We start from the raw sequence: 15,993 nt of genomic DNA, 5'->3' as shown, positions 1-15,993 counted from the left end.
ACACATGGATTTTTAACTTTCTGACGAAATACGTTCTGTACAGCATTAGCACATCCTGACATTACCAATGCACCATCATAGGATTGGCCGATTCATTTCTTTGGGTCTAAGGAGGGCGCGGTGGCTCACCTCCGGTCCTTGGAGGTCCCTGGTCCGATCCCAGCTCGCGCTCTGTGGACTTTGTGGTGGAGAAACATCGTGTTTGTGGGTTTTCTCGGGGTTCTCCTATTTCTTCCCACTTTCTTCATTCCACCATTTCATTCGTCTCTCATCATCACAGTCTCATTTAGCGTAACCGGCATAACCGTAGGACGTAAAACTTAAAGATTTCATTTCATTTCTTTTCTTTGGGTCTAAGCCTACAGTAGCAAGATGTTCCGAAGCTTTACTCGTGAGTGTTTTTGCACTCAAATCTGATAGATTTATAAAACCGATAAAGCGTTCTTCTATTTCATCATGTTTGACATACCTAATGCAGACAGATATCTGTTCCGTTTTACTTGCTTCGTCTAGTATCAAGGAAAAAAAAATACCATTGCTGTACTTACAAACCTCTTTTTCAACATGCTTTGTAATTATTTTTGCAGTTATATCAAGATACTGATTTTGAGAATCCCTAGATGTGTATGTTGCATTTTTTGGCAAGTTCCTTACGTTGTGTCTAGCTGTATCACTCTCCAAAGTAACCAGATTTAGAATCTCCAAAAAAATTCCTTTATTTGAACACTCATTCCTCCTAGTCTTACGATGATTTCTAAGTCTAATGTCTTGTTGCGTACATACCATAGCTACCCGCGCCATTGTTGCCACTACCGAGCGATTTCGTGAATTATCTGTTTTATGTTTTGCACTCAGCATAGATGTTACAATCCCGTGACATTCAGTGCTTGTAAATCTTTTCCATTTAATTATTGATGTTTAGTGACATTCACTCTCAGTATGTCTTTGAAGTTTTTCACCACTTTTCTTCCGATTTGAAAAGCCAACTTTCACAAAAGTGGGATCTGCATTACCAGAGGTGGGTGGGGAATGGCGGCAAGAAAAACAGAATACTGTGTCTCCCTGTTCCGAATATTCAATAAACTTGTATTTATCGTACCAGCTACTGTTAAAACTTCTTACCTTATTGTTTATTCTAGTTTGCTTGTAAATAGTCCTTCGAGGCTGAGAAGGTCCATCATACACTGATCGACCCAAGTCATGTATAAATGGAACGGGACTGTCTTCATTCACACTATTTGTTTGATCACTGCATACAGATTCTGGTAATAGTTCATGTTGTTCATTCCCATCCAACACCACTCCACTTGCATCACTTGAAACTGATACATACTTCTCTGAATTTGAAATATTTGAATTTGGATCATCCCTGAAGCAAGATTGGATCGTTTAGTCAGGAGACTCACAATTGTTCGAAAAAGGAAATGAAACAAAGTTTTCTATAATTGCACGCTTTTTCTCAAAAGATTTAATTATTGTACTTTGTGATTTAGACATTTTACTAAAGCATTACAAGCACACATTGTCATCGCCCGCCAAAACACACAGCAAAGGGAAAACTGATTATTACACTAAGAAGTAGTATTTAATTCAGCGAATGACCGTGTTGTTCTCATTTTTTTAATTGGTAATTTCTTTCAAAGCCCCATTGTTGATGTATTTTTGAATACTATATTTTTCTCTCTCGTTATACACAGTGTAGATTTCTGCTGCCAAATAGTACAGTACAATGTAGTTATAAAACCTAAATCAAATTTCATAAAAACGAAAGAACATAGTGAATATTCAAGGTGGAATTTAGCGGAGGGAAGGGTAAAATTCCCCCTTGCTTACTTTTTATCCCTCTCACATATAAGATTTTCTATATCTGGGGGGACAGTATAATGGATTATTTTATAATGATAGTCTATTTTACATCTATTATTTTTGTAGTGCCCTAACCATCAGGCTACAGAGAAGCTCATCGGTATATGGAATTCATGGAATTTACAGACGGAAACTTATAGTTAGCTGCCAAATTTACACTGGATAAAATGACTTAATTGGATTTTACACTACATACATGTAAAACGACATTAAGAGTCCCTTCCTCTACACACACAAGAATCTATAAATACCACACTGGATACATTGGTATAATTTAACACCAGTTTAGACCTAAATAAGATGACTTAAAAAACGCCAACTTCGATTTCTACTTTTTATTTGTAGGACAGACTAGAATTTCCTATATTGTTTTAATGATAAGAAGTAAGTCGGACAACGATTAGCGTTCTGTCGTTTTCGGTATAAGCTACTAGTGGTATAATTTCGATATAACACCGCATTGTGTATAAGCAATAAATTAAATTTTCAGATGGCGTGGCCTTTAACACAACGTTATTGATAGTGAAGACTTCTACAATGTTTTAAAAAGAAGAAATACTGTGTCACATAACCAAAACACAATAAAATAACTACTTGAAACTTATTCTAAGAACTACAAAATCATTTAATACTCAACAAAATGCAGTTTCTAACATTCTGACTCCTTCCCCCACAACATGTTTATAGAAAAAAACTTATCACTATACACTTCATTGCATGTTCAAGAATCGATAACATTATACTTCTTGCGAAATAAATATTAATTATCCTAAATATTGAAAGACAATTGAGGATATTAGTTTATCTTAACAGCGAAACACTGGGGGCCCAGCCCCCCGGCCCCGGCCTAGAATCGCCACTGCTCGGGAGAATGCTTCAACTGGCACAGTAAGTACTTTATTGTATTATTTTTCAAAAGTATTCTTTTTATAGTTTTAAACTTTCGTTTTTGTTTACTATTTAAAATGACGAATTAAAAAAAGTAGTTACAATTTTCGGCAATTTAATATTTGTATAACAGCTTGGATTCCAAGTGGTGTAACTACTCCAAAATTGAAATTTTAAAGAAGGCAGCTTTGAACTGCAATATCTCATGTAAATAGCATCAAGAGAATGTTTTCACTATCAGTATAAGATAAATAAACTTCATAATTATGTATTGGTAAGAAAGAAAATTAATTTCTCACCTTATGTCTTTCATTTGTGCTAAATTTCAAGTTCGAATATTTGCAAGAAGTACCCTATGGATTCTAAGTCTTTTCCAGAAATGACGTAGAACTATGTAATTTTTCACTTTTACCCTTAAATTTCCTCCATCAAGTAGGAAATTTCGAGTTTCCAGACTCATTCCTCACAGACTCGCACAAAACCTACATTTGTGGGAAATTTAAAACTCAGAGTCGTCTTAGGGACATAATAAAGATTTAACAAACATATGATACTAACTTTGGTCGTTAGCAAAATGTTTGTGATGTTAGCTTTATATCGAAAAGGGCCAACCATGATTTTATTTGGGAGGATTTTACAAAAACATTGAGAGAAGTCGAGATAAAAATGAGCAATTCTCCCTTTATCTTGATTTTTTGTAACGTACTTAGGCTACACTGCAGAATACTCATGAAAACTCTGCAGTGACTACTCTTCATTCATTGCTCGCCATTGTCTTCTCCATTAGCCTAGCCGGCATAACTATGGGTCGTAAAACTAAAAACTTTCATTTCATAATATTCAAATTACACTAGTGGACAAAAAAACTTTTTCTCTGACACACGGAAGAAAATGCCTGCTTTTAATAGAACTGTTAACGTAGAATTTGAATCTGCAATCAGTTTTTCTCCATCACCCTCAATTTTCCCGTGACAGAGGGATTTTCGGGAAATTTCCTCTCAAATTTCCCTTTTTTTAAAACCATTTTCATACCTGTAGCTCGGGTGCCCTTAGGTATATAAAAACACAAATTACATTACATGTTATCCTTATTTACGCTTAGTAAGCCTTCTAAGTTCCATAAGAATCGCATTATTCTTTTTAGAGAAATAAACATATTAATATAAAAATATGCTATGTGTATTGTTCATTTTACCATATTCATTAGTGCAGATAAAATCACATACAGTATAACTTCCACGAAAATTAAAATTTAAGCACGGTTTATATCTCATTGGACTTCCAATAAAACATATTTTCACTGATGTATGCAGTGTCACCATTTTTGTATGAGGGAATTTCTAGAGAGATTTTGTTTGAAATTCCCTCCAAAAGTAGGGTAGATTCGGTGGCATAGGGCCACCGGATGAATAGGGCCACTCGTTACGTTATTCACCTTACTTGTTTATAGAACCGAAGCAGCGAAGCGAATACCACGGCGTGTCTTCACTGTGAGTCTCTGCAAGTTCATTGTGCAGTTATATGGAGTAAATATTGGACGCTGATTGTATTACAGAGCAACTTTCATCATCAATTGAATGCAAGTGTTAAGAAAAATAGCGTGTTTTTAATATTTCTGTCATGTATTCTTTCTTGTTACACTATGTAGTTTTGTTGGAAGTGCAGAAGTTTGATTTCCTTATCTTCAACAAGGTTAACTCAAGTTGTTATGACTAGCATGATAATCGTGAAGGAACTTAAACAGGGTTGCCAACTTATTTTTCTATATGTTACCAATTAGGGTGAATAGGACCATATCTAGTTAGGGTGAACAGGGCCATACTTTTTGATTAGGGAGCTGCGATGGCTCAGTGGCAGAACGTTCACCTCCGGTGTGTGGGGTCCCTGGTTGGATCCCAGCTCGCGCCAAGTGGTGGACAAACACCGTGTAGATGGATTTTATCGGGTTTCTCCCGTTTACTTCCACTTTTTTCATTCCACCATTTCATTCACTCTCATCTTCACCGTCTACTTTAGCGTACCCTGCATAACCTTGGGAAGTAAAATTCAAAGATTTTCTTCCCACTTTAATTTTGTTCGAATGCATGCATCAACCACGCCCCACCCATTCATCCTATGTATCGTCTTATAGATAGTGGTGATATAAGAATTCAATATTTTTGTCTCTTTTTCTTATTTCAGATGGGAAAATATAAGCGTTAAACACAGATGACGTACAAGAAGCAGTACAAGATTTTGTCCTGTTTCACAATCGAAATATCTAATAAGGAAGCAGAAATTAACGCTAACAACTCAAGGTCTGCCGAGTAAGAAACGTCAGCAACTACATCTGTTAAAAAAAAAAGTTAAATATATGCCTATGTCCAAGAAGGCATGCATTTCTTTCCATGATTTAATATCAACTCCCCAAAAAGATTGTAAAAAATATATCCAGTAAATCTAGACCTAAGCAGCGTGCTGAGCTACTAACATCTCCAGAATCTGTTCGAAAAGCATTATTTAATAGGGATTGGCAACGTAGAAAGTCAGTAGTAAGTTCATTAGACCTGACGAAAGAAAAAAAATTACGAAAATGAATAAACAAAAAATACAAATAAAAATGAAATGATCGTGTATTGGTTTTGCAGCATTTCCTATTACTACCCTTTGTTTTCATCCTTTTGGCACTGGATATGTTGCTACAAATGCAACGCGTGGTATCATACGGGATGTATCGAAGGAGAACAAAAGAAAATGTTTACTTGTGGACGTTGTCTGAGCAATCCAGCAACAGAACAAAATAAAAGTTAAAAATGAAAAGTTTACTGTTTTTTACAATGTAAACTGAAGTTTTATTTTTGTGTACTCTTTTCGTATATGATAGGCTAGGCCTATAAACACGGGTGAATTAACGATTTTTTGCTGATTAGAAAAAAAGAGATCGTTCGTCTTATTATTAACAGACTGTTCAAGAATTTTTAGTTGTAATGATTGTGATACAAAAAGAAAGTATTAGATACTACTTATTTGAGTTTTTTCTTAAAATACATTGGAGAGAAACTTGTTCCCATCCAAATATAAATATATGACTTTATGAGCACGTAAATCCACCGCTTACACCTTCTATTATTCTAAAATATTATTTATACGAATTCTACTCTATATTTTAGTACGACTTTACAATTGTGTGTGGTTTCAATCCACTTAATACATGTGACCCTATTCACCTTACGAACGGCCCTATTCACCCAGATATGTTAGGATGAATAGGGCCATTCAAGGCGAGTATATATATACATTTTCATAGCATTATACAATTTTTGAAGACAATTATTTTTTGTGAACTTTATAGTAGAGATATGGTATATTATAATTCTGTAAAAAGTTCTTTAATAAAGCACTAATTATAGCAATACAAGGTAATTTTCTTGAAAGCGGCCCTATTCACCCCAATCTACTATAGTTTATAAGATATTTTGTCTTAACTTGCTATTTGTGTATAGTGATACAGAAACAGGAACTGCACTAAAACATAATTTTGTGTCTACTTAATAAATAATACAAAAGAAGTGAGCAGTATTTTCTTAATAAATGAACACTTACTTACCTTAACTAAAATGTTATAGTTGTCGACTTTCTTCCGTGTTTGGCTTTTGGAACATCTCTTTCGAGTGTCCAACAGTAATCAGCTAGCATTCTGAACTCTACTGTCCATGGTATCTCTTCTCCATGGAGGAAATGTCCTGATGAAAACGTTCCCCATGCTCAAAACTAACAGCACCAAGGTTCTCATTAAAGAAATCCAGGTTGGAGTCTAGAAAGTGAACTTAACGGACATGTTGCAACCCATTTCTTTGAGTGATTGCAAGAAATCACTCACAATTTCACGGTAATTTGGGGCTTTCTGGTTTCCGAAAAAAAATCTCTGTTAAACATTTAAATGAACACAAAGCTGCTTTCTCAACCGGAGTTAAAAGATCTCGAATCAAACATCTTATTAGAGGCCTACAAAAATCCCTTCCTTGATTTTAGCGCCACTAACCCGAGGAAATTTTTCCACGAGGTAACAAAATCCTGCATTACTTTTGTCCATTACCTTAACAAACTTTTTGAAGAGCCCCAACTTTATGTGAAGATAAGTAGAATTATCTTATTAGGGCTCACCAGTGAGGAATAAACATCCTTCTGTCCAGGAGTTAATACACGCTTTGACCATTCCTTCTTGATTTAATATTCCGCTTTGTTTCTGCTGTCCCATTTGCAGAGGAAACAACAATATTTCGTATAACCAAGCTGCAAACCCATTAACAAAGAAATAACCTTCACAGCAAATGGTCCACTTGTACGAGGGCAAGTCAAGAAAGACTTGGACTGATTTTTTTCCCGGCAGTTCTGTTAACGCTGGAGCTTCATAGTTTGGCATACAAGTAGGGTGGGTCTTGCTGTGCATATATATAAAATGTTGTTAAGGAATCATTGCATGTTTGGTAACCACGACTTTTTATTGCATACGATGTTCTGCGCCGCCTCTAGAAGTCGCCTGTAGAAGAAATGGAGTCATTACGAGATGAACAATTTGCAGCTATACGGTTCTGCTATCGCCTGGGGAAAAGTGCAACAGAAACTCTAGGAATGTTGAGAGCAGCCTACAAAGATGACGCTCTGCCACGAAGTACCGTGTTCTGGTGGTTCAAAGAGTTTAAAGAAGGCCGAATGACAATCACTAAAGCTGGTGGACCAGATGAGATATGCGTAGTGCGGTTGCCAGATCGTCGGTACTGATGCGGCGACCTTCTCTAAAAATGACTGCTGCCGTGTTAATGTCCACCTCAGTAACAGCTGACGCTGATACACCTGGTCCACCAGCTTTCGTGATTGTCATTGAGGTATAAACCGTGCTTATATTGTAATTTTCGTGGAAGTTATATGTGATTTTATCTGCACTAATGAATATGTTAAAATGAACAGTACACATAGCATATTTTTATAAAAATATATTTATTTCTCTAGAAAGAATAAAGCGATTTTTATAAAATTTAGAGGGCTTACTAAGCATAAAGCAAGCTAACACACAATGCAATTTGCGTGTTTATATACCTAAGGGTACCCGAGCTACAGGTACAAAAATTGTAAAAAAGAAAAAGGGAAATTTGAGGTGAAATTTCTCGAAAATCCCCTTGTCATGGGGAAACTGAGGGTGATGGGGAAAAACTGATTGCAGATTCGAATTCTACTGAAAAAGTGCTATTAGAATCAGGTATTTTCAATTCTGTGCCAAAATATTGTTGACTAGTTTTATTATTATGACGCTGAAAATGGCCCTGTATGGGATCCTACTCAATTTTTAACCCTTGTCTTAATTGTAAGTTTTGCTTTCCTCCTGAAGTTTCCCTTCTGGAGGCGTATGTTTCGAGTTTTTTCTTAAATTTCTACTACGAAACCTACATTTGTGCGACATTCAAGTTTCCATGTTTATAGGAAATATTTTCTAAGTTTTGAATCATTGTCCTAAATAACATGACAATGTGTAATTTATTTCCTTTCTACTTAATTTTCCTCCTTCGAGAGGAAATTTCCAGTTTTCTGCTTTACTCCTTTATTTGTGTCACAAATCTAACATTACTGAAAATTTCAATTCTTCATGTTTACAGGGAGTACCTTATAGGTTTTGAATCAAGTGGCATAACCTTGTCCATTAATTTTCTTCTTTGTACGGGAAAATTTAAGGTTTTCGAATTTATCCTTTATTAGTATCACAAATCCTACCCTGGCAAATTTCCAGTTTTGATATCTATAGAAAGCATCTTATAAATTTGAATAAAGTGACGAAATCTTGATCTTATCCCCGAACTTCCCCTTGGAAAGAGAAATTTCCAACACTCGAAATTTAGATCTGTATATCACAAACCCTACACTTGTGTTAAATTTCAACTTTTCAGATCTACAGGAAGTTCAACATAGGTTTTGATTAGTAAGTGGTAACGTTTGAGTTTTTTTTTATAAAATATTTCATGACATCATATTTCTTAAAAGGTTCGTGACAAAACATTGAAAATTTGTATAGGAGATGATTCTTTGAGGATTAGTGCACAACTAGTTTTCTTTGCACTGTCTTCATGGAAAGCGAAATTATGGAAGTACGAAGAAACTTGAGTTGCTTCGTGTAATATATACAATGCTTCTCCACCCAAATAGTGTCATGAATTAGTTTGTCAAAACAAAAAAAAAAAAAAAAAAAAGATTATATACAGCTTACAGAGATTACTAGACGTCCCGTGTCGTTTTTCTTTTAATTCTAAAATGGGACTTACAATTGTCTCGCTTACAGCAAATATAAACAATGTGTTTCGTAAATGTTATTCAAAATATAAGTTATTAGAGCAAATACTACACCCTTTCGTTAATCACTGAGCATAGGGTAAACTTTAATAAGATCTCATATTGGAAACTTCTTGTCCGCACCTTCAAGAGATTCATATGCAAAATACAATTCATTTTCTATTGGCCATTTGTATCAAATTTGACGGGTGAACTTATCAAACTATACATCTTAACAGGAAAGATATCCTTATATTTCAGATTTACGTTCTAGTCGCCGTGGAAAGATTTAAATTTATTTTTGATAACAATGAGTGACCTCAAGCACCAATAGAAGGTAAGAATATAAAATATATTTCAAAATGTTCCACGAGAAAGAACAAAACAATTTTCAAAATATTGAATGAGTGCTTATGTAATGAATATTCTGATACATCAGCACTTCGTGGAGGCAGCAATCAAGAACTGTCCACTTTCAGAAACGAAAAAATTGGATATTGAAACATTGCTGGAAACAAACACTTTGTAATAATTGATATATTTTGTGTGCATTTACTATTATCTAAGGTACGTAATATATTTTAAACTAGTATATATGCGTTATAAATCTTAATATGTTTTAATATAGTATATATCTTGAATAAACTGCTTAAGTAAAATTTCAAAAATATCATGTGAATAAATTTCTGAAACTAGAAACTCATTAAATAAGTAAGTGTAAATCAATGAGTATACTTGTCCTGAAATCACAGTAACTAGTGCATCTACAACATTACAATTGGCCATAGGTGAGAAAAGATCCATGTAATAGAAACTACGATAAAATGTTATTAATTCTATGCTTTTATTTTTTCAAGATATAAGATATGGCTGAAAAGATTTTCTTATTACTATTAATGCTTTTGTTTCTAATGTAAGTGATGATTGAGTCAAATTCTTACTCGTATTTTGTAGTAGAAAGGATCGTGCTGTATTTGCACTGTACGCATTAAGACTGGAGTCACTCCATCAAAGTCCAGGCCATTCGAGAGATACCTTTTCACCTTTTGCCAACGAGTGACGAACACATTATTTCTTCTCTCATAAATGCCTTGCACTTCCACAGATACAACTTCAACTCCTGGGAATTCAAGCTGGAATCGGAACAAAGTATATAATAATAATTCTCATAACTAAATAAAACTTGAATGTTTATTGTATTGTTAAAGCCATAAATCATTTTATTAATTTAACTGTGTTAAAAAAAAAACTTTTTGGTATTTCTTAAAGAAAGAGAATTGTGATGCTTAAGAATAAATAATAGGGAATTTGTAGTTGTAAATTCAAATCTGAAATAAGAAATTCACTATCCGTTATAGTTTTACAAATGTTTCCACTAATTTCAGTAACTCTATATGTTTTAAACAGATCTATAATATGAATGGATAATAAGGAATTTACAGTGGTAAATATAAAACTGACGTAATAATTTATTTGCAAGAGATAGTTCTCCCTTAATTACAGTTAGCTGTAGTAATTTATAATTTGAAGAAGGTAGATGTCTGCAAGTTGACACTAGTCCTCTGTCTTTATCCATGTGTAATGTTCCTATGGAGTCCCTCCATTTATAGACTTGTGTGTGTTTAAAGTATTATTTTGAATCACCCAATCATTTAATAATTTAATTATCCAACTATTTTTTTTAATTAAGCAACTTAAACAATGTCAATGTTTGATGGAGTCTCAAATGACAGAAACATTTAATTACAACGACAGGTCTTAATCAGACCGTTCTGGTTGTTATGCCACAAAATGGCTTATGTTCAGAGGGATCTGAAGAATCGAAATATCACATATTTAAGAAATTTACTAGAAGCCATGTCTCTAAGAAACGTGTCTGGCCGTTTATTATATTTTATACTGGACATTCACGTTGCGTTAGAGAGAACATGCAGAGAGTTAATGGAGAATATTGAACTGACATTTTATAAAAATGATGTAAACATGAAATTTGAAAAAAAAATACAAAAATATTATTCATTTGAACCTTTTGCCCAACAGACATGACAAGTCAGAGCTTTCCAACAGAAAAAGATATACTTTCCGAAATGAGACTCACTTTCACGACACCATTTAGAAACAAAATATCCAAACTATTGTCCCATATTCAACCTTTGTATGAGATGATAATCTGATATAATGAAAATGAAATGAAATCTGTAAGTTTTACGTCCCACGGTTATGCCGGTTAGGCTAAAGGAGACAGTGATGATGAGAAATGAATGAAATGGTGGAATGAAGAAAGTGGGAGGAAACGGGAGAAACCCGAGAAAACCCACTAGCACGGTGTTTGTCCACCACAAAGTCCACACGGCGCGATCTGGGATCGAACCAGGGACCCCAAGCACAGGAGGTGAACGCTCTACCACTGAGCGTAAAAATTAATATATATATATATATATATATATATATATATATATATATGAAATACGAAATGTTTTCCTTGGTTTTTGACATCAGAACAACTTATAAATAACTATGACATAAGATTCTAATTAACTTTTTCTGAAGGATGTATATATGGCAGGAATAAGTAGAAGTCAATTAATATTCGACAATAGAAGGATTTTGTTATTGTGAAGGGAGATAATTTATCGATCAATTTTATGAATCCTCAGAAACTGGAACTTTTCTACTCATCTCCCACTGTTCACTTTAAGGAACAATTCTGCTATTGTAGAGGATTCGGCTAAATAGCTCCTTCATAGTTAATTTACCTTATGAGGTGAAAGGATAGAAAGAGAGGTTACTGTCATGTATTCTCACAATGTAAGTTTATTGCGGATAAACCGTGGGTAAAACAGGGCAATCTCTGCTGTAAATTAATTACATGTGATTAATTTAGTCAACTATTATCAGAGATTCTAAATACACTTCTGATAACCATGCATTAGTCAAATCCTTAGTATGGTGCTAATCATACCTCAAAACGATCTACATAAGACCCTATAGGATTAGAGCATATTCATTTTTTACTGGGTTGCATATAATTAAACGTTAATAAATGTACTTATACTGTATTTACAATCACTTATCTATTGATAATTGTATCATTGTATCTATTGATGAATTGTATCTATGAATCACGTAACACTGTAGCATTGTTTGAAATCTAAAACTTGGGTGTGCGTTAAGCTCGAGACGAGAAATATCTCGTGTAGTTGCCAACACTATGAACCACCATGGATGCATGTGCTTATAACAATTACGAAATACAATAGCTTCTAATGAATCCTGTTAATATATTTATATAATTATTTCATTAAAATTTATTGAAACAAATAGTCTCGTATTTCAGTCTTCATTATACATACTTTTGCACTATTCTAGGACTGTCCACCTTGTTTGGAAATAACTTTTATTGTAGTTCTTCCAAATGGGACAATTAATTTTCTATTCTTTTAGTTGACATTGATAGTCTCACTCGTCTCTGACATGCTCTTTTAAGCGTCATCGAAAACTGTTATTATTGTTACTGCATGTCTCGTAAACGTAAATATGAAATTGTAACTTTATTTTTGTGTAGAATTGTAGAAGGAAGTAGTTCTACAATTTTCCTGTAAAATTAAGTGATTCTACAAGATTCTACAATAGACTGCGAGAAGCAGTGACCTGTGCAATCTATTAAGAGACCGAAGAATTTATTTCAACTACATTTTTAACTCTCTCGCAAAACCAGAATGATAGACGCCAACTACACTTTGATATATAAATATTGGTCTACATAGAGTAAACACGATAACACATAGCTTTAGGTGGATATTTGGAATCGACTTAGCCTTCCAGAAGTAAGTAATTTCTTCTTTTTCTAATTTCCCTTGTGTAATATCTTCCATAAGTAGAAGCTTTGCTTTGTAAGTAATTAAATATAAACTTATTATTTGCTGAGCAAAACATTATATTTACTTTTAAAACTAATTATTGTGACAGTTCCACCTACTAACTTTTTGCCTTCATCAGACATTATGACACACACAAGTAATGTACAATCTTATTACTCCTGCCGTACATTATTCCAGTATATCATAGTGTCTGATGAAGTCAAAAAGTTAGTTGGCGAAACTGTCACAAGTAGTTAGTTTTTTTTATTATTTTATTTTAAAGTAAATATATTAGTTTGCTCAGCAAATTATAAGTTTTTTATTTAATCACTTCTGGTTTCAACATTGATCGCTATAGACTGAAAACGTTAACAAATAGCAAGAACCATTTTGACACAATCAATTAAAAATCAAAAGAATATATTCCAGCTTCATACTTCAATTTCTTCTCCAGGTACGGAATCGATAAAATCAACCATTTCAGGCTTCAATATAAACTGAGAAAATATCATGCCCAGCAAGTCTTAAATATAATAAAACTAAATCTAATTCCCGTTCATTGCATAGAAGGAATAGTTTCTTCTGGAGGGGCGGGGGAATACTAACGCCTTTTTTCACCTCTATGATGTCCACATCAATCAATGAAAGTTGTATGTAATATTAACAATCTGTGCCAGCTTATAGAAAGGGGTCAGAGGCGAAATATTTGAGCAGTATTATGTATAAAGAAAAGAAAGACACATAGAGATTTCGAGATTTTATTTTTGTAATCGTTAACTAAAAAGAGAGTTGTTGCTATAGCAACGTCGTAAATAAATGTACATGTACGTAGACATCTTGTCGAGTAAATAAGTGTGTGTATAAAGGTGTAGACATCTTGTTGTATATACAGAAGGTTGATTATGTACGTTTCTCATGGTTAAGTATTAAAAATCAGCTAAGAAAGTGATAAAACGTTTGAATTATTTTGAAGATTACTGAATATGAACCAGGAGACACCCTTACAAATTGGTGCCTCACCACCGGGAGTTATGTAAGTGTCGTTTTGAGGAATAGTAAAAACGGCAAGCTTTCAACGCGACCTTAGTGTTACCATATTGAGAAGTGGCAAAGTAATTCATCAAAATATGGCTATGAGTACAATAAGTAGTAATATAACTAGTGATCAGAGAGTGTATCCAGAATTGAATCCTAGTGAAAATTTGACTGACATTTTAAAAGACTTGGTCCAGCAAATAAGAAACCAGTCTGAGCAAATTAAGGATCAAGTACAAAAAGGTGATGAGTTAGCCCAACAAATAAGAAACCAGTCTGAACAAATGAGGAACCAGTCAGAGCAAATCCAACACTTTGAAGAAAAATTGGACCAGAAGATAATACAGTTAGCTAATGATTTTGATGAAAAAATAGCGAAGTTGAATCAATGCAATGAAAACAGATGGGATCGTGTTCAACATCAATTAAATCAGATGAACCAACATGTAGTGGAAAGATTTGAGAAGTACGATGAGAAAATGGAAAAAGTAGTACAAAGGAGCACGTAAATTCAAGAGTCAATGGATGTTCTAGAATCAACGATTAATGTCCATGAAAATCATATCAAATTACTGCAAGATGAAGTAAATTTCATCAAGGAAAGATGTATTCCCGAAACTCCATTTCAGGATAATGGATGCATAAATCATCCTACATCCACAGGTTGGGTACCTGATCGTCCTCCCAGACCAACTTTGGAACTTGATGGATCTTCGAGTGGTGCAGAGAGTACTGAAAGAGAAGGAAGAGTGAGGCAAACATCCAGGCGCAAACACATCTTCAATAGAGGTATGAAGACGAACACAGGTAAACAGTTGCGATTCAGCGAAGTTAAGTCGCTTACAAAATTTAGTGGGGTGCCAGAAGATATACCCGCTAGGGCATTTCTCGAAAAATTCCAGGATGAATGTGAGCTCATGGGTGTAGATGAGTCTCAGTTTTTAAAACTATTGCCGCACATCTTGTTACCATCCTGCTTAACATGGTTTAAAGCTATTAGAGGTAGTCTTCATACATATTCAGATTTTAAGAATGCTCTTCTATCAAATTATGAAAATGATTTTATGATAGCGAATAGAGATGCCGTATTGCGAACGAAGCATTACAATCCAAAATTACACCGTAGTATTACTGAATTTATAGTATCTACATATCATGAGTTAAGATCACTAAATCCAAACCATCTGGAATCCCGAATTATAGCTTCTGTTAGAATCTTATTGCCATTTAGACTACAACAGTTGTTAATGTCGGCACAGTGCATTAACTTCAATCATTTAATTATGCTTATTCAGAGTTATGAGAGTCAATCTGCAATACAGAATAACAATAAAATGCAGGATAGAGGTCAGGATATGCACGTAATCAGACACAATATGCTTATGTTCATAATGTAGATATACAACCTGAAAATGATTCTAATGTACGTAGTTTTAATAATAGAATGAGTAGTTATAATGGTACCCGAAATCAAACAAACCTAATTATAGAAATGGAGCTAGGAATTTCAGAAATAACAACAGGAATTTCAGTAGAAGTAATAGTTACCGCCGATCTTCACAAAATCAATTTGCAGGTGGTAGGAATTCTGTAAATAGGTGTCAAAATATGGTATCATCCTATGAAAGACAAGAATGTACACAAGATTGTGCTATACAATGTTGTTTAAATGAACCCTACGAACGTATAACTTGAACTGTCAAAAAGGCGTCCGATGGATTTGTATTGAATTGACCTTTGCTTACGTCTATGGTTAATATGTTCTTCAGTCTATTTATTATTAAAATGTATGTTGAAAACATATGCAATTATAAAATCAGTTAATAAAGTGATGAAATTAATTTATGGTAATTAACTGAAAATTCTATTGATTTGTTCCTTATAGTTTTGTTGCAATTTCCTTTTATAGCATTAATTGAGGAAATGTTAATTTGTGTTTCATGATAAGAAATTATCTAAAAGCTTTATTGTAAGACAAGGATATACCGAGTTTGACAATTTATGTTTTCTTCAAGAAACATATATTTAAGCTATTCTTGTTTTCGTG

At 33.9% G+C, this 15,993-nt stretch overlaps 1 protein-coding gene across 1 annotated transcript in view; it reads right to left on the bottom strand.

Moving 5' to 3' along the window:
* Nucleotides 1–15,993, bottom strand: part of LOC145685257 (phenoloxidase 3-like) — a 72,139-nt gene that overhangs the window by 14,548 nt on the left and 41,598 nt on the right. The window contains exons 11-13 of the mRNA XM_081757623.1: nucleotides 9,993–10,184; nucleotides 3,851–3,890; nucleotides 1,123–1,337 (exon numbers count right to left, since the gene is read on the bottom strand). Of these exons, the coding sequence (XP_081613749.1) occupies nucleotides 1,123–1,337; nucleotides 3,851–3,890; nucleotides 9,993–10,184 (447 nt within the window). The remainder of the gene's footprint in view (nucleotides 1–1,122; nucleotides 1,338–3,850; nucleotides 3,891–9,992; nucleotides 10,185–15,993) is intronic.

The sequence above is a fragment of the Thermobia domestica genome, chromosome 5 (genome assembly GCF_964235325.1).
Source record: "Thermobia domestica chromosome 5, izTheDome1.hap1.1, whole genome shotgun sequence".
Taxonomy (NCBI): domain Eukaryota; kingdom Metazoa; phylum Arthropoda; class Insecta; order Zygentoma; family Lepismatidae; genus Thermobia; species Thermobia domestica.
This window is presented reverse-complemented; position numbering and strand designations above follow the sequence as displayed.